The sequence below is a fragment of the Oncorhynchus tshawytscha genome, linkage group LG14, assembly GCF_018296145.1.
Source record: "Oncorhynchus tshawytscha isolate Ot180627B linkage group LG14, Otsh_v2.0, whole genome shotgun sequence".
Classification (NCBI taxonomy): Eukaryota; Metazoa; Chordata; class Actinopteri; order Salmoniformes; family Salmonidae; genus Oncorhynchus; species Oncorhynchus tshawytscha.
Window position 1 is genome coordinate 10,382,336 of NC_056442.1, and position 18,727 is coordinate 10,401,062.

An 18,727-nucleotide genomic window follows, 5' to 3' on the forward strand; every position below is an offset into this window, starting at 1 on the left:
CAGGGCCGGGAGGAGACAGAGGGTGGGGTGGCACAGGGGGCTCTGCCTTGTTACCTCTCTCCAGGCCCCTTTGAAAGGGAAATCAACCTACTTTCAAGACCCTCTCTACGGGGCTGAGGGAGCTTATCCACAGAAGACGATTGGCCCAAACAGAAGGGCCTCTCTATCGCTCGCTGCGGCCGAGAGTATTTTTAACATATGACCTCAGCGTGTGTGAATTGGCTCCATTGAGGAAGGCATACTGAGATTAAATTAGAGAGGGTGATCACATTAACAGATTAGGATTTTCGGGTTCGTAGGCGATCAAACGTTTTCTTGATTGCCAGAAGGCTCAGGTCTGGAACCATGTTCCTTCACGACAAAAGAACCATTGTTCAGACATTCCAATCTCCAGATTAGAAATGCTTATTCATGGCCAGCCATATGATTTAAGTAATTGTAGAGTAATAAAAAATGAGTGAGTTAGCTGGAAATAAAATAGAATTGAATTAACGATATAGATGTCGACATGAAACAAGTTGTTGAAAACAAAGTCCCACTTGATTCATGTCCCATTTATAGTGTATGTAAAATACGTCCTAGATTGATTTAGCCTAATAAACAATTCATCTTTCATTTCTTAATAATGGCAGGCCACCAAGCCCTTCGTTAAATAATACAAATGTCACTAAATCACGAGTAGTATTACCATTTCAAAGGTAGCCGTCAACCTGCATCTGTCAACCTGCACCTCTGTCAACCTGCACCTCTGTCAACCTGCATCTCTGTCAACCTGCATCTCTGTCAACCTGCATCTCTGTCAACCTGCACCTCTGTCAACCTGCATCTCTGTCAACCTGCATCTCCGTCAACCTGCATCTCTGTCAACCTGCATCTCTGTCAACCTGCACCTCTGTCAACCTGCACCTCTCTCAACCTGCATCTCCGTCAACCTGCATCTCTGTCAATCTCTAAAGGAAGGGCCATGTTGTCCACGGAGCTTTGCTTTACCAGCACTGTGATACTCTGGAGGTTAAGAACAAGGTCTTTCAACCTCATTATACTGGCCTTTCATCACACATTCACTGACATCTTTAAAACATGCATTCTCTGTCTGTCTGTCTCTACTCATCGAAGTGGACACTAGTCTTGAACGTCATTTCAAAGACAAAACTATCCGTGTTATTAGTGTCCTCATACATGTGTATTAGTTGAAGTTATCAGTGACATCTTGAAATGGGTCTAATTAACAAATTAGCTTTGGCCCTTCTGATAGGTTAAATAATTAGGATTCACTCTGAATTAAATGAGGAGAAAAACGACAGGATTCTGTAGCAAGAATTCTTAGTAGACATTTAAGACATCACAGAATCGCCCTTATAGACCCCTACTATTTGAACTCTTTGTCAACTCAAATTGTCTTTCCATATTCTCACGCAAAATCCTTCAATTATTGTTGGACTAACGGGCCGTGCTCTGCAAACTCCACAAGGCTATGAAAACAAACTTGAGGTCTATAGAAGGTTTCAAAAAAATTGGGTCTGATGTCAATCGTTAGGGACAAAAAAATGAATGGCCTATTTTTATCTTTGTTCTTCCTTAAACAATTAATGGATATTTCTTTATCATGGCAGGCCACCAAGCCCTTCATTAAAGAGTAAAATTGTCACTAAATCACAAGAAGTTGTATTTCCATTTCAAAGGTAGCCGTCAATCTGTATCTCTGTCAATCTTTGAAGGAAGGGCCATGTCGCCCACTGCAACTCTACTCTACCAGACATTTTTAGTAATTTATCAGTGTGATACTCTGGAGGTAAGAACAAGGTCTTTCAACCTCATTATACTGGCCTTTCATCACACATTCACTGACATCTTTAAAACATGCATTCTCTCTCTGTCTCTCCCGGCCGCCCGATGAAAGAGGCACACTGCTACTTTTCATTAATTTCAACAAACACAGCCAATTGAACTTTCCCAGGCCAGCCCCATGTAGTTATACAAACCATTAATCAGTGATTATGCCCCCAAATCGAGCCACGTCACTGTCTTTAGTCTTTATGATCTTCTCCCCGTGACAGACACACTTGCACACACACACACACACACACACACACACACACACACACACACACACACACACACACACACACACACACACACACACACACACACACACACACACACACACACACACACACACACTGCAGTACCTGTTCAGTATTAATGATGCTCTTTAACAGGGCCCTGCGTTACATTACTGATTCCCATCAGCTCTACTGTAAGTCACCTCTGACTGCTCCAGGTGCTACAGGAAGAGCCTTATCGGGGACGATTAGAGCCCAGAGCAACTTCTCCCAAGACAGCGTTTTATCTTTGATATGTATAGTTCATGTGCATGTTCTCTCTCAAACCTCCTCCTTACCCCCGGGCCCTATCAGTCTCTGTAAGTCCTTGGCTTGGTGTGACAGTCTTACAGTGTGAGCAGGAGTAAGGGATGCAGGGACCCTTTTCCTTACAGTAAAACCTGTGTCAGCAGGAGAAGTGCTCAAACCAACCTGGAGTCGAGGTGCACATAAGAATAGAGGCGGACCCTTATCCTTCCAGTAAAACTAAAACCGTTTCCTCCCTTCTTCTTTAAAAGTCATTGAAGAAAAGTGTACAGTACCTCTGGTGACAGCTGAAGGTGAGAGTTTCCTCGGGAGGTCAGTGAAGCCGTTTCCATCCAGACCAGAGCCTTTCTTCTCTGTGGTCGTCGGGGCAGAGGTCTCCATTCTGGACATCAGAAGCTCTGAAGGAAACGACATGAGGTGGCATTGTCATTATCATATCATCATATGACATGTATACATAGTAGGCCAGTGATATGTATACAGCAGGACACATTATACTGTAGACCGCATCCTCTGAAGAGATCCACTGTTTTTTTGGAACACGTTTGAACATAAGGGTGTCTTATTCTTCGGAAGCGAGGCTGAACAATCAGGTCAAATAGCGCTGATGAAAAGATCCACAGTTAAATAAACTTGGATGCCAGCCAGGCTAGTTTACGCCAAACCACCTTTGGAGACAGCAAACCGTAGCACGAATCACTGGGGTCCTGGAAGAAAGCAGCAACTCAAATGAGACTTCGTTCAGGACAAAACCACGACATGTTTGCACTGCAACCAAGGATAAGCGGCTAGGTTCAACAAAGGTAAACAAGCGACACGCTGCCTGCCAAGTCATTCTTCGTTTAGATGGCTGTTTGAGAGACAGTCAGATTTGCACACTGCAGGCTGGGCTCAGTTCAGTGGATGTTGTAGTTTGCTAACACCTGCTTTACACAATATAGGCAAGATTTTTCCTTGAAGGTGTTGTAAAGTCTGGGCTTAGTGTATATAGATCGTAATGGCTGTCTTATTAATAAGACTCCTGCCAAGACTACGTGTAAGTGGGGTATGTGGGGGGTATGTGGAGATGGGGGAGGAGGAGCGGTAAACTGTCCCTCCTCTGAAGTGCTGCGGCACATGGTCGTATCTTCCCCCAGCGTAGACTGGCCGGACAGACGGGAGGCAGAGGAGACAGAAGAGCCAGGGCTATGGGACGCTACAGGTGTCAGACACCACACTGACAGATGGAAACGAAGGTAAACAAATGACCAGGGGCACGCTTGATCTCTCCTGTTGGTCACCAGGGCCCTCTCCTCTCCCCTCTCCTCAACTCCTCTTGTTCTCTCCACTCCACTCCACTCCACTCCTCTACTCTCTCCTCCCCTCTCCTCGACTCCTCTTGTTCTCTCCTCTCCTGTCCTCTCTTCCCCTCTCCTTGACTCCTCTTGTCCTGTCCTCTCCTGTCCTCTCTTCCCCTCTCATCCCCTCTCCTCGACTCCTCTTGTCCTGTCCTGTCCTGTCCTGTCCTCTCTTCCCCCTCCTCCTCTCCCTCTCTCCTCTCCTCTCCTCTCCTCTCTTGTCCTGTCCTGTCCTGTCCTGTCCTGTCCTCTCTCTCCTCTCCTCCTCTCCTCTCCTCTCCTCTCTCTTGTTCCATGACACTGATGAGGAGGGCATGTCAATAAGATCCACTGATCATTAAAAGGCTTTCAACACTCCATGACACTAATCCCAACCTCACCTAAATGTGTGAATGGCACATATTATTACTAGGGTGTAATGAATGACCAGAAGGAGGATGGAGCAGCTAAAAACTCTAGCCTGGCTGATGTTAACTAATGAAAACCAAAATACACCAAAGGACTGGCTGACTGGGACATGAATGAATGACACTACACTACTGTCTCATGTGCCACATTTACCACCTTCCCCACAAAGCAGTGTCAGTGGAGAAAAAGGGCCCCTGGCCCCCCACACCTGCTAGGCTGTCTCAAAGAGACACCACAGCAGTAAAGACAGTAGACAAAGCTGTCCATCAGGCTTTTACATCCTGCCAACCCTCCCAGCTTGTTCAAGGGGCAGTAAACTGTGCTTTAACAATGTAGACCTACAAACTCACTGTCTGTCCGGTCTGTTTCACTGTTTCCCCATGTCAACTGTTTGTGACTCAGTCTGTGAAAACTAAATGGGTTCTCAAGAATGGCACAAAAAGTTCAGTTCATGTCAAGTGTGTGTGTTTGTGCATGTGTGTGCGTGTGTGCGTGTGTGTCTTTGTGTCAAGATATAAATGTCTTATCTCTGAGAGTCGTGGCTAAATCTGTTGATGGTAGAAACAATAAAGCATACCTTTATTCAAGTTGAAAAGCGAAATAAATAAACGCGAGGGAATAGACGAGTATTATTTTAGTAGCTAAGGAGATGGTTAATTACCATGATAATAAACCCAGCAGTAGATTTAGATACACAGCTGTGAGAAATAATGAACTTCTACCTCCTATAGTTAACCGCCATTACCTTTAAACATGACACACAATGATCCATTTAACCGTGAAAATCGAACAATGCAAAAGGCCTAACAAAAAGGTTATTTATGACAGAAGAACAGCAACTCCTCAAACTACTTTCCCATTCAGCCTCTGTCTTTGTGTTGAAACCCATGCCTGTTTGTTTTAGCACCTCGGTCTTGAACTGAAGTTCCCTCCAATACAGTTCAGCTCTCATTTCCTTTCAGGATCTCTGAGAAGAGAAGAAGCTCAAGCAATTTTGTACAGAGTATATCCCATGTGTCTCTAAACCCCCACCCTACTAGATCTACAAAGGTAAAGATTTAATGCGCTGTGTTCTGTTCCTACTCTTCAACTATTGTACAGTTGAAGTCTGAAGTTTACATACACCTTAGCCAAATACATTTAAACTCAGTTTTTCACAATTCCTGATATTTAATCCTAGTAAAAATTCCCTGTCTTAAGGTCAGTTAGGATCACCACTTTATTTTAAGAATGTGAAATATATATGAGAATAATTTAGTTCAGCTTCTATTTCTTTCATCACATTTCCAGTGGGTCAAAAGTTTACATACACTCAATTAGTATTTGGTAGCATTGCCTTTAAATGGTTTAACTTGGGTCAAATGTTTCAGGCAGCCTTCCACAATCTTCCCACAGTAAGTTGGGCGAATTTTGGTATGTAAATGAGTCAGGTTTCCAGGCCTCCTTGCTCGCACATGCTTTTTCAGTTCTGCACACAAATTTTCTATGGGATTGAGGTCAGGGCTTTGTGATGGCGACTCCAATACCTGGACTTTGTTGTCCTTAAGCCATTTTGCCACAACTTTGGAAGTATACTTGGGGCCATTGTCCATTTGGAAGACCCATTTGCAACCAAGCTTTAACTTCCTGACTGATGTCTTGAGATGTTGCTTCAATATATTCACATAATAACTTAATAATAATAATAATAATAACTTCACATAATAACTTCCTCACAATGCCATCTATTTTGTGAAGTGCACCAGTCCCTCCTGCAGCAAAGCACCCCCACAACATGATGCTGCCACCCCCGTGCTTCACAGTTGGGATGGTGTTCTTCGGCTTGCAAGCCTCCCCCTTTTTCCTCCTAACATAACGATGGTCATTATGGCCAAACAGTTCTATTTTTGTTTCATCAGATCAGAAGACATTTCTCCAAAAAGTACAATCCTTGTCCCCATGTGCAGTTGCAAAGTGTAGTCTGGCTTTTTATGCGGTTTTGGAACAGTGGCTTCTTCCTTGCTGAGCGGCCTTTCAGGTTATGTCGATATAGGACTCGTTTTACTGTGGATATGGATACTTTTGTACCTGTTTCCTCAAGGTCCTTTGCTGTTGTTCTGGGATTGATTTGCACTTTTCACACCAAAGTACGTTCATCTCTAGGAGACAGAACGTGTCTCCTTCCTGAGCGGTCTGACGGCTGTGTGGTCCATTGGTGTTTATACTTGCGTACTATTGTTTGTACAGATGAACGTGGTACCTTCAGGCATTTGGAAATTTGCTCCCAAGGATGAACCAGACTTGTGGTGGTCTACAACTTTTTTCTGAGGTCTTGGCTGATTTCTTTTAATTTCCCCATGATGTCAAGCAAAGAGGCACTGAGTTTGAAGGTAGGCCTTGAAATACATGCACAGGTACACCTCCAATTGACTCAAATGATGTCAATTAGCCTATCAGAAGCTTCTAAAGCCATGACATAATTTTCTGGAATTTTCCATGCTGTTTAAAGGCACAGTCAACTTAGTGTATGTAAACTTCTGACCCACTGGAATTGTGATACAGTGAATTATAAGTGAAATAATCTGTTTGTAAACAATTGTTGGAAAAATGACTTGTGTCATGCACAAAGTAGATGTCCTAACTGACTTGCCAAAACTATAGTTTGTTAACAAGAAATTTGTGGAGTGGTTGAAAAACAAATTTTAATGACTCACCTACATGTATGTAAACTTCCGACTTCAACTGTGTATTTAACATGGCCTCGGTACTTATGAGTCATTGTAGTTTCAAGTCATTGAAGCGTAATAATCGGGAAACTGTCTGAATAAGATTGGAATGGAAAGATGTTCCTCATCCCTAAGAGACTGAGAAGTGATTGAGTACAGTTATCTAGTTAACCAACTGTCCAGTCCACTTCCTGTGTGCAAACTCAAGTAGGCAAAACACAGCTTCAACCCTCATAGCTAAACCAATGGGGACATTCCTCTTGTTGTTCTAATCCTCCTTTCACTAACAAGGTCTTAATTCCAAGAGCAGATATGAACTAAATGTAACAGTATAACTTTAGACCGTCCCCTTGCCCATACCCGGGCGCGAACCAGGGACCCTCTGCACACATCAACAACAGTCACCCACGAAGCATCGTTACCCATCGCTCCACAAAAGCCACGGCCCTTGCAGAGCAAGGGGAACTACTACTTCAAGGTCTCAGAGCAAGTGACGTCACCGACTGAAACGCTATTTAGCGCGCACCACCGCTAACTAAGCTAGCCGTTTCACATCCGTTACATAAACATTAGCCATGATCGTTAGACCGTTAGCCATAGTTGTATGAAAAAGAGTCTTGGACAAAAAGTATTGTATCATATGGTTAATTATGAGCAACAAAAATATCTGGGTGTATTAACTGTCGTTCTGAGTTACTCTGACATACATGTATTTTTTCTTGTGACAAACCCAGAATAAAACCTAGGATTCAAAATGGCCGTGAGAGAAAAGGGTATTCCCAGTGTCTTGAAAAATGAATGTCTCTGCATTCCAGGTGCTTGGTTTCCTGCTTTACCGGAGCAGAGTGCAGTTTGGCACATCACAGAGTATTACTTACAGCTTCCCGCAAACCATCACCACGCTTAGTTATTACACCGCGAGCTGTCAGCCAAACAAATGGCTGTGACTGAACACTGAAAGGTCACGGTGGTGCAGTAAAATCACAGAGCAGAGTCAGGCCCACTACCGAGCCTCTCTCTGAAGGGACTGAAGCCTGGGCGTCGGGCACTTTCTGGAATTTATGGTTACGTGTCCCCCCCTTCTGAAAAATTTTAAATCTCGTAAAAGCAGCCCACATACTGTTTATGAATATTAGCACAAGTAGGGAGATCACTTGTGGTGGCGTTTGAATATGAAGAATCTTTATCATTTGGCTCGCTGTATGTTTGCAACGTAGACTATATGCAGAAAATGTTCAAGTTTAAACGGGGTTGTTGTGCCTAACAATGGAGACCAAACCATTTGAATAGGTGAAATCCCTCTCAAAAGGCCCACCAAGGATCTTCTGAGAACACTCTCTGAGGAGTGTAGTAGTCACTGGATGAGTCTCTAGCCTAGAAACGTTTCATCACAACAAGGGCTATCACAGACACAAGAGCAGTGTCGTGTATTCATGGATGCCAATGGAAGCCGGGCATCCCCCAAAACTTTTACCATGACATTTGTTTTTTAAACCCACCATTAAATAATGTATTGTCTCTCCGTGTTTCATAGTATTCCTTCAATTTGCAAGAGGCTGAATGTATCTCACCAGAGAAAGCATCCGAGTGAGCGAAACAGCGGCCCTCTGTCTCTGTACGCGTAGGCCGTCTATCTGATGCTGTCTGGTCAAAAAGAGTAGGACATTGTTGCCGCCCGTAGCATTGAATTCAAGGGAAGCCAGCGAGCATTCGGCCTCCCTTGATAAAAAAAAAGAAGTTATAATAATAGCCAACCAGCGTTGAACTAAATTGAGAGAGGTCAAACGTGAATGGTCCTGGCAAAACCAAAACAAAAAGTGTCAAGGGAAGCCAGTTTGGATTTGGCTTCACTCCAATCACGTCACATCGAGAGCATACGTCATTGACAGAATCAACTTGAATTGTTGCATCTTGTTGCGTTGTTGTCCGGTGGCTAGCTAGCTAGCTAAAATTGGCCCTTTCTAAATTAGCCATGGATGGAGATAGGGATTTGGACTTATGGTTTTACTTCATTCTCAATACTGGCCAATTATTATAACATTGATTCTGATTCAACCATAAATTCAAACATTGTGCCCCTGGCCTGAGAGGATGGAACAAAAAAAATAGTCACAGATCACAGATCGTTCCGTCAACATGAAAGAGAGGAGGATGGTATTGGCATTTCTCTACATGTAGGGTGAGTCAACGTGTTTTTTCTACTTGACAACACACACACACACACACACACACACACACACACACACACACACACACACACACACACACACACACACACACACACACACACACACACACACACACACACACACACACAAACACACAGAAATCAGAACCATGGACAGCCACATCATATTTAGCTTACGTTGATTGGACTAAATAGGTTTTGGTATATTTTAGATGTCACTGTATTAGACAAAGCATAGGTGATTTGATGGTGTCGAAATATTGAAGTTGAAATGGTGCTGGAATAGTGGCGGCGGCTCATGTTTTCTTTGCAACTTGCCGTAACTCTCCATGGTTCTAAATCAATAGTTGTTTAGTCGTCCGAAAATGTCAAAAACATGAACTTACTCGAACATGCTGTAGGTCATGTAACTGTTTGTGGACTTCACCGAAAAGAGGTTGCTCTCCGGTTATGTGATGAAATACAGGTGTGGTTGAATTTATTCTGCCACTGTGTCTTCTTACTGTCTCAGCCTTAGGCCTATATATCATGGTGTCAAGGTATATGAACTAACAGGATATAGAGCAGACAACACAATTATCACAACACATACAGTAAGTTGTAATATGGCTTTTTTCCCTGGCTTGGCTTCCCCGGTGACTTTACCCACGCACCGCTACTGCATAAGAGCAGACCGGAGCCTGGGAATCCACACTGAATCACGCTATTCACTATCACACAATACATATCATGATTATTTCACTTCAATTGGTGTTTCACTTCAATTAGTGAAGTGAAACAATAGAGAAACGAAGCATGATTCAGTTAAGAATCCTAAAAGTCACAGTCCTCATGCCGAGAATGGCTGAGACTGAGTGGTCCTGAGGGGCAGTGATGCTCCTCTGTCCCTCTCTCTCTCTCTCTCTCTCTCTCTCTCTCTCTCTCTCTGTCTCTCTCTCTCTGTCTCTGTCTCTCTGTCTCTCTCTCTCTCTCTCTCTCTCTCTCTCTCTCTGTCTCTGTCTCTCTTTCTCTCTCTCTCTCTCTCTCTCTCTCTCTCTCTCTCTCTCTCTCTCTCTCTCTCTCTCTCTCTATAGGATCAGAGGAGATTGGTTGGTTGGCTTGTTGTGGACAGACGAAGCAGAGAGGAGGCAGAAACGAAGAGAGGAGGCGAGACAAAGAGAGGACCCCCGTGGATAAGAACCCATCCCCTGCCTGTAAGTATAGTATCCTGTGGGCGATCTCTTCAGGCCCTGGCAATGCCGTACAGATGTTGAGCTTACGGCTCCAACTCCACTTCAGAGGAGAAACCACCTACTAGAGGATTTAGCCTGTCACCGTGACTCAGCCCAAAGAATGACTGCTCCTCTCTCGTCTGCTAGAGATAGAGGCCTCTTCAGGCAAAGGAGGAGGAGGAGGAGGCACTCACATGACTAACACAGATTCACTGTAGCAAACAGGGCTCGCTCCGCTATGTGTATTGCCCAGAGCAACGAGGGTTGCGCCCTGGGCCTTCATATCCCTGAGCAACAGTGAAGTGGCATGTGGGCATTGATTAACCACTTGGTATCACCACTGTCTTTGCATCCAGAGGCCAAATGGTGTTTTAAACCGTGTTACACACCTCATGTTTTACAGACACAGTTTGGACTCCTTCCTTCATCTCTGCTGTTGGCAGCTGAGGCTCTAAAAGGGTGAGTAACTGTTCATCACTAAAACATCACCCTGATCAGCAACGCCCTGATCTCCCTATTTAGCACAACATTAACCTCTTAACCAACCAGTAAGCTCCCGCTCAGAGGAAGCTGTCGCCATGACAGGGAAACACCACAGCCAAAGGGATCTCTTCAAACACCCTTAAGCCCTGGCTGTAACCACTCTCCAGTCCACCAGCCACAGCTGCCAAACAGCGGCATAACAGAGTGAAACACATACAGCTCACCTTAAAATCCATGCAGTACTAATGGCTACTGACACAGTTTCTCTGGTGCTCAGTGTGAAGGCATGAGGGCCCACAGGATGAAGACTGCTACTGCCCTTGACAGTCCTGGGCTGCGTCCCAAGTGAGACCCTACTCCCGATATAGTGCACTACCCTATGGGCCCTGGTCAAAAGTAGTAAATAGGGAATAGGGCGCCCCTTTAGGACGCAGTCCTTGCCTTCTACAGGGAGGAGCGAGGTCTCATAGGGCCCACGGAGAGCCCCAACCAGATCCTGACCCTGCGCCTGATTGTAGGAGCTGGGAGCTGAGTGTGCTGCCTTGTGGGGAGAAGATTGTAAAGGGGATTGATTGCTAAGGGATAACACATGGGCTGGGTGTATACCACATGTAAGACAAGCCCTGTCCTGGGTTCTCTAGTCTGTCAGTAAGGAGTCTGTGGCTTGGCAGCGTTTCAGCTCTTTTCCAATGTCATCACTTGTCGCCCTGATCTAATACAGAACCCCTACAGGCAGGATTTGGGTTGCCTGCTTTGAAGCTATTCAGCGCTGACAAATAAGTTATCACATCTCAAGTTTCTTCCCTTGCCATGGCCAAATCATGAATGCACTTCTTTATGCGAAATCAAAACGACCCCTTACCCTCTGACACCATTCAAAGTCCACTGATTCCCTGGCACCAGTCACTGGTTTTAGGCTGCATTTGAAATGGTTGGTGTTGTTGATTCTGCTTACTTCTTTTCACTGCACGAGGACATTTCTATTACTGATATCTGTCTCTCTCTCTCTCTCACACACACACACACACACACACACACACACACACACACACACACACACACACACACACACACACACACACACACACACACACACACACACACACACACACACACACACACACACACACACACACACACACACACACACACACACACACACACACACACACACACACACACACTCCCTGTTGCTGTCAAAAGGAGTGAGGAGAGATCATCAGGGTTATAGCGTCCCTTCAGGAATGAATTAACTGGTGAATCAAAGCAGAGCCATAGGAACTAAGAGTCACACTACATTAAATACAGTACTGAGGAGCAGAGGATGAGAGGAGGAGAGAGGCCCATGTCCCCTGTGGCCCTCTGGTCCGGACCTTTGATTTCTGTGTGTGTGTGTGTGTGTGTGTGTGTGTGTGTGTGTGTGTGTGTGTGTGTGTGTGTGTGTGTGTGTGTGTGTGTGTGTGTGTATGTGTGTGTAATCTGTGATGCCATTGCACGAAACGGAGCTCTGTTTTCATCATGTATAATTGCATTTGTGTTAAAATAGATTTTTCTGCATATGATATAGTATCTTAGTATGAGGGGCTCAACTGGTTGGGATTGATTAATAACAATTAGAATCTAGATTATGCAAAAACAAAGATATGTGAGAGAGAGGGAGAGAGAGAGAGAGAGAGAGAGAGCAAGAGAGAGTGAGAGAGAGAGAGAGAGAGAGAGAGAAAAAAAAATAGAGTAAGAGAAAGAGAAAGAAATAAAGAAAGAGGGAGAGAAAGAGAGAGAAATAGAGTAAGAGAAAGAGAAAGATATATATATACTGTATATGGAGAGAGAGAGAGAGGCTCAGTGAGCACAGCCTTGCCATTGAGAAGGGTAGACACAGGAAAACCTGGCTCCCTGTAGAGGAAACCTGAGACAGAGCTGCATTTCCTGACAAAATGTCAAAAATATAAAACAATTAGAGAGTGTAATTTCCCCAAATTTGAAACTCTAATTCAAGGTTTCAAAGACCTCTGTGATGAGAGTAGGCTACCAGTCCTGTTGGGGGAGGACGCAGAGACCTGTGGGTTGGCAGCGCACTACATTGCTGCCAGCCATAAGATGAGGGACAGTGTCTGACAGACCAATCAACCTGCACATGTCCTCTACTGTATGCTTATTGTTATTGTTCAGTGTATAGTTATTTTGACCCTTGGATATATTGTTGTTACTGTTGTCCCGTTGACAATTTTTTTTGATTCTTATTATTTTCATATTGTAAATATCCAAGGTAAGCTTTGGCAATATGTACATTGTTACGTCATGCCAATAAAGCAAATTGAATTGAAATTGAGAGAGAGAGAGAGAGAGAGAGAGAGAGAGAGAGAGAATATAGAGGCAGTCTGATTGAAATAAATTCAATAAGTATGACCTGTAGATATATACAGTGATTGAGCTGAGACTCTTAAAAGCTCAAATTTGAATGTGTTGTTAAGATGGTCTTATAATGCAAGATACATCCCAGCTAGCACATTTGATTCCTTGGAAGTTGTGGGAACGTACATTTTTGGTTTTCCATTGATTCTGGGAATGAAACCATAAGTTTCCTGACTGGTAAAAGTGAACGTTTTTTAAATGTTCTGAGAACAGAAGTGAAAATTTGGCCTGTTCTGGGAAAGTACATTTTTAGGTTGCAGGGAAGTTCTTGGAACATTTTACGGTGGTTCCCTGAAGGTTTTCCTGGGAGGTTTTATTCATGTTCTGAGAACGAATATTATTGGTTATTTGAAGATAATCATTTAACGTTCTTAGAAGATGTTCAATAAGACTTAAAAATACTGCTAACTTGAGCTAACAGTTTTGATCTCTGACAGAAATTAATCTGCTTAAGTATTAATCATGCAAACACATGTATTTTTTTAAATTGTGGAACGGTTTCAGGGAGATTCGAACCTATTATCTTCAGCTAGCATGCCATGTGTTTTTTTTTACTCATACAGAGCTGGTCATTTTTGTCTATTCAAACAGACCTCATTTCAAAGGAAACAAGCACTTATAAGATCAAGTGTGGCCAATTAGTGGGCGTGGCCAACACTCCTGAACACATTTAACAAGATAGAGGATAGAGAGAGATTTGTTTACGCTGAGAACGGAAAGTAAATGTTTTAAATAACATTCTTAGAATGTTCTTTGAATGACACTAACGTTTTCTTGTGGTTTTCATGGAACATTTTCTAAATGTTCTGAGACCATGACTTTAAATAAAACCATGACGAAACCTATAGAAATCGCTATGCTGAATTACTCAAATTGCCGCACAGGAATGTTCTCGGAACAATTTGAGAACATTCCTTAAATAGAACCATAAGGAAACATGTAAGAAAAGTTATGCTGAAGTACTGAAATTCACACCTAAGAAACATGAATGTTATGCACTAGCTGGGCACCCTGCACCATTCACAGAACATTGTGGGAAGATTGTACGCAAAATAACCATAGGACAACCACACGCTCACCAAGCTCTAAGAAACATATGGTTCTCAGAACGTTATGTGCCGGCTGGGATATTGGCCTCTTTTTTTTAAATAACATTTTTTCAAATGAAAGAAAACTTATATTAGACAAGGCAGTGTAACGAGCAGATAAATAGTTGATGGAGGCTAAGTTAAACAATGGAATTAAACAAAGTTTGATTAATATTCAAATTCCCTCCAAAGATAGCAATTGGTTTGACCTGAGCCAGATGTGATGTGGTGTTGAGAGTACAACATAGTACAACAACAATGTTCACGCCTTTGTCTGAGCCAAAGCTGTAGAAACAACCAAGCTGGATAACGGTATAATACCATTTACACAAAGGTGAAAATTCATGGTATTAAAACTGACAGTTTGAAACTTTGCGGTCAGAGTTTTCCCTCTGAAACAGAGGAAAGCATAGTTTACACAACCTGACAAAATCGACTCACTTCACATGATGTAATCCATAAGGACTGTGCCATAAGAAATATGTGAGGTGAGCCACTGTTTTTTAGTGGTTCTAGTGTTGTCCCCTTAGGACAGAGACAGTTAATGCTGCCTTTGTCGATAGAGCCATAGTGCACACACACACACACACACACACACACACACACACACACACACACACACACACACACACACACACACACACACACACACACACACACACACACACACACACACACACACACACACACACACACAGCCTCCAGGGCAGACTGCTGTGGTCAGGGGCCTCTCTGAACAAACCAAAATATTAGTTTTATGGAGGGTATGGCAGCAATTACTACTCTTTGCTGTGTGGGAAGAAGGGAACCTCTGAGGGAGAGAGAGGGAGAGAGAGAGAGAGCGAGAGAGAGAGAGAGGGGAGGGGAGAGTAAGTAAGCATTTCACTGTTAGTCTACACCTGTTGTTTACGAAGCTTGTGACAAATAACATTTCATTTGATTTGAGAGAGGGATGGGGTTAGTCATGTGATGTGATTTAGTGTAGTTTGATTGTAAATTCCCACTTCTTAACAGTTGGACATCAGATAGCATTTAACATTTGAATAAAATTAACGATAACCATATATACTGTAGGTATCTCAGAGTAATTTCTCATCTTTTCAAACAGGCAGAAATAAGAATAAGGTAGCATCCAATTGGAAAGCTTATTTCACTACATGGTAATGCAAACGGTTTAAGCCTTAACCAGCCTGTTATTTCTAGTGTTTAGCCAGTGGCATTTCCTTTCCTTTGCCTGAATGATTTCCTAGGCCAGATAACTTAATTGGTGCTGTGTTCTTGTTTATGGGGATAAGATACTTTTCAATCCTCTCAGTGGGGAGTTTGACTCACTTTTCATCCAGGCATCTCCCCTGCTCCTCTCTCTCTCCTGAATACTAGACTCAACTTCTATTCCACTTTTTCAAACACTTAAGAAACCAGTAAGTCCCTCTCTTTTTGTCTGCGTTCTCTGGAGAAGAGAAAAGCTAGCAGAATCAATTAAAGGCATTCGTGGAGTGGGCCAGCGGTGTGAAAACGTCTGCAGAATGGCTCTGCTTGGTGAGTGTCCATGTCCCAAATGACACCATATTCCCTATCCAGTGCACTGCTTTTGACCAGGGCTGGATACGATGCCATTTGAGAGGCTGAGATGAAAGTGGGGGTAGGTTGATGACCGCAGCCCCAAGCCTCAGTCCCCTTTGAATAATGTGAAAGGCCCATCATTTCTTTAAACCTTTTCAACTCTTCGCTGCCTGACTGCTGGAACTCTTCATTCTGCACAATAGAAAATGCCCTAAAACTTTTTTTCTAGTGCAAATGAACTAAACCAACCAACAGGACATTCACGTAAAAACACACACACGTCCCAGGCCAGAACCAACTCTGTTTGGAAACAGAGAGTGGTAACATATTAGAGGAAGGTATTGATTCATTTAGAACCTTTTTTGATATTACTCATCTTCGTACATTTCGATTATAATGCTTATCTCTATTAACAAGCACCCCTAACTTATTTTCTCTCAAATAAAAACAAGACTATTAGCAAATGCATCTTCAAATGTTGTTTCATGTTTTGATTGTAATTTATTCACACATTAATAACACACCAGGGAAACATTAACAATGAATATGAATTGCATCCATTGAAATGCACAGCAATGTAGATTTTCTGCATTGAGTGTGACTGCTAATGACTCTCAGTAGTAAACACACACATTTTCTGCTAGTTGTATACCTTTCAGATTCAGGGGATTTAGGAAGGGTCTCTTTCAATCAAGTAGGCTAAAGTCACGAAAGCTCAAGTTAAAGCTAGAATCCTTCATTGAAACAATAACAAAGCGAACATCCAGACTCTGTTTTGGTAAAAAGCTGAGGGATGGGCCTGGAGACATGTAACCACGCTCAAATTCATATACACAGCGATGGATGCAAGGACTGACCATCCATGATGTCAAAATGATAGTTTGAACCATGTTCTGAGGTTTTACAGCGTTTGTTTACATTTACATGATTTACAAATATAAGGACTAAATATTGGACTAAAACAAGCTTATATTTGGGGTTATGATGGGGTACGACAGTTGAACTAAATTTAGATTCTTCAAAAATCAATGGGTATATCATTAAAAAAAATACAAGTACATTTTTGAATGTAGCAATTAAGGATTCTCGCTATGCGACCATAGGGCTATGATGTCTCGTGCACAGCTCTGAGCGCATCTACTGACAAATAGATCAAGTTGCAGCGCAGCGTTTGTGACATTCCAATGTGAAGTCAGTTAAGTTGAAAGTGGAGATGTTTCAAGTAACTCCGAATGGGACGTTTTGTCTATATCTATATGATTCATGTTCACACTTTTCATAGTTTTGTATTTATTCTGTATGGTCAACATTCCAAAGAAAACGCTATTTTAATAGGTTACGTTTTAAATACCCTTTTAGGCAATTCAAAGTAACAATTTCAAATTTGCACTGAAATGAATATTTCAAATGATTGACTAGCCTATTCACAATAAGAATAATATTCTAATAATGAATAAGAAATATGATTTCCAGAGTTCATCACATGCATGTCCAGTCCACCTACCTCAGTGGTGATGCCTGTGGTCGGTATGGTCTGACCCGGTGCGTCTCCCTCGGTTCTGTTTGCCCACTAGTTCTGTACAAGCAACGCGATCGAAGATTACCGTTAGGTCAAACTTTCTCGGTCAAAAAGCAAGAAGTAACAAACTCCCTCCAATGCAAGGATGAAATCCATAAGTTATATTCTAGTAGCCTAAACACGATCAAGACTAACTACATGCCTCTTCCCAACTTCTCATAAAGTTCACCGTAAGACTTTATGTGTGTCGACTCAACTTTTTACAATCCATCACCGAGAATAAACGAAACAAGTTTTTGAAATCGATCCTCCCTTACTAAGGAAACATTGCACGATATCGAACTTTGTAGCCTGAAGAGGTCTAAAAGGTTTGAGGGTGGTTCGTTCTTCGTCAGAAATGTGGTATTGAGACGCCAGGCTGGTATGTTTTCAATCTGGTTCTCTCTCTCTCCCCCCTCTCTCTCTTCTCTCACTCCTCGCTAGCTCTCCGGTGAGTATTACCATTTGCTGTACCAGATGGGCCGGGCTAGCCAAACCAACTAAGGCTCAAGGTTTAGGGAAAAGTTGTGTAAAGTTTCACCATTGTTTAATATTAAGAGTTTGACCTGCATCCAAGCTCCCCATAAGGTTTTAGTGTCTCAGCCAATTAAAATAGACATGTTTAAAATATACTTATACGTATATATTTAAAACATATTAGACTAGGGTTTGTATGTGTAGGATATTGTATGTGTAAATATGACTTAAAAATACGAAATAATTGCATAATAATAACATTACATTTAGATAAATGAACAAACTTCAGTCATTTTGTGTGCTGAAATGTCTGCAATGTTTTTATCCTCAACAGTAAACAACCAACGTCCTTACCGCCCGAATTCCATCCCTTCTTATTACCTCGAAGTGCAGACACTGAAACGTGTGTAGCCCCATTTAACGATTCATTCAATTAATTACATAAATTATAACAAATATGATCATTAATACCTATTTGGAATATTGGAGCCAAGAAACAAAAATCTGCCATAACAAGATAATTACCCTAATGTATGCCATAGGTATTTAGTCTTACTATAATTTATTAATAATGTATTCATTTTGACAATCATATCCATCCACGGCATGTTGTCTATCCCAATTCTCTAGAGCACCTGTGATTGGATTATGTTTTTGTTGAGCAGTTATTAATCAATCGAACTAAAGATATTGGACATTTGGAGAATATAGGCTTATGTAATTTCTAGAATTGATTCTAACTCAAATTGTATGATGTCCATCCCTTCTTAGACCATTGAAATGTTATTATTTACATGGCAGAACTGTATTTATTGTGTATAGGCCTGGTGGTCATTGACATATTTTCCAGTAACTGCCGTGATTGCTGCAGACAGCACAGAACGGGCCCTTTTCCTGTCTAACCATTCAGACGAGTTCCAGTCTCAAA

General features: G+C 42.4%; 1 protein-coding gene across 1 annotated transcript in view; it reads right to left on the minus strand.

The window, feature by feature from the left end:
* The window catches only part of LOC112266529 (zinc finger protein GLI2), an 88,015-nt gene extending 70,261 nt beyond the window's left edge, over nucleotides 1-17,754 (minus strand). Inside the window, exons 1-2 of the mRNA XM_024444086.2 lie at nucleotides 17,269-17,754; nucleotides 2,645-2,767 (exon numbers count right to left, since the gene is read on the minus strand). Coding sequence (XP_024299854.1) covers nucleotides 2,645-2,759 — 115 coding nt within the window. The 5' untranslated portion in view covers nucleotides 2,760-2,767; nucleotides 17,269-17,754. The remainder of the gene's footprint in view (nucleotides 1-2,644; nucleotides 2,768-17,268) is intronic.
* Between the last annotated feature and the right edge of the window lie 973 nt (nucleotides 17,755-18,727).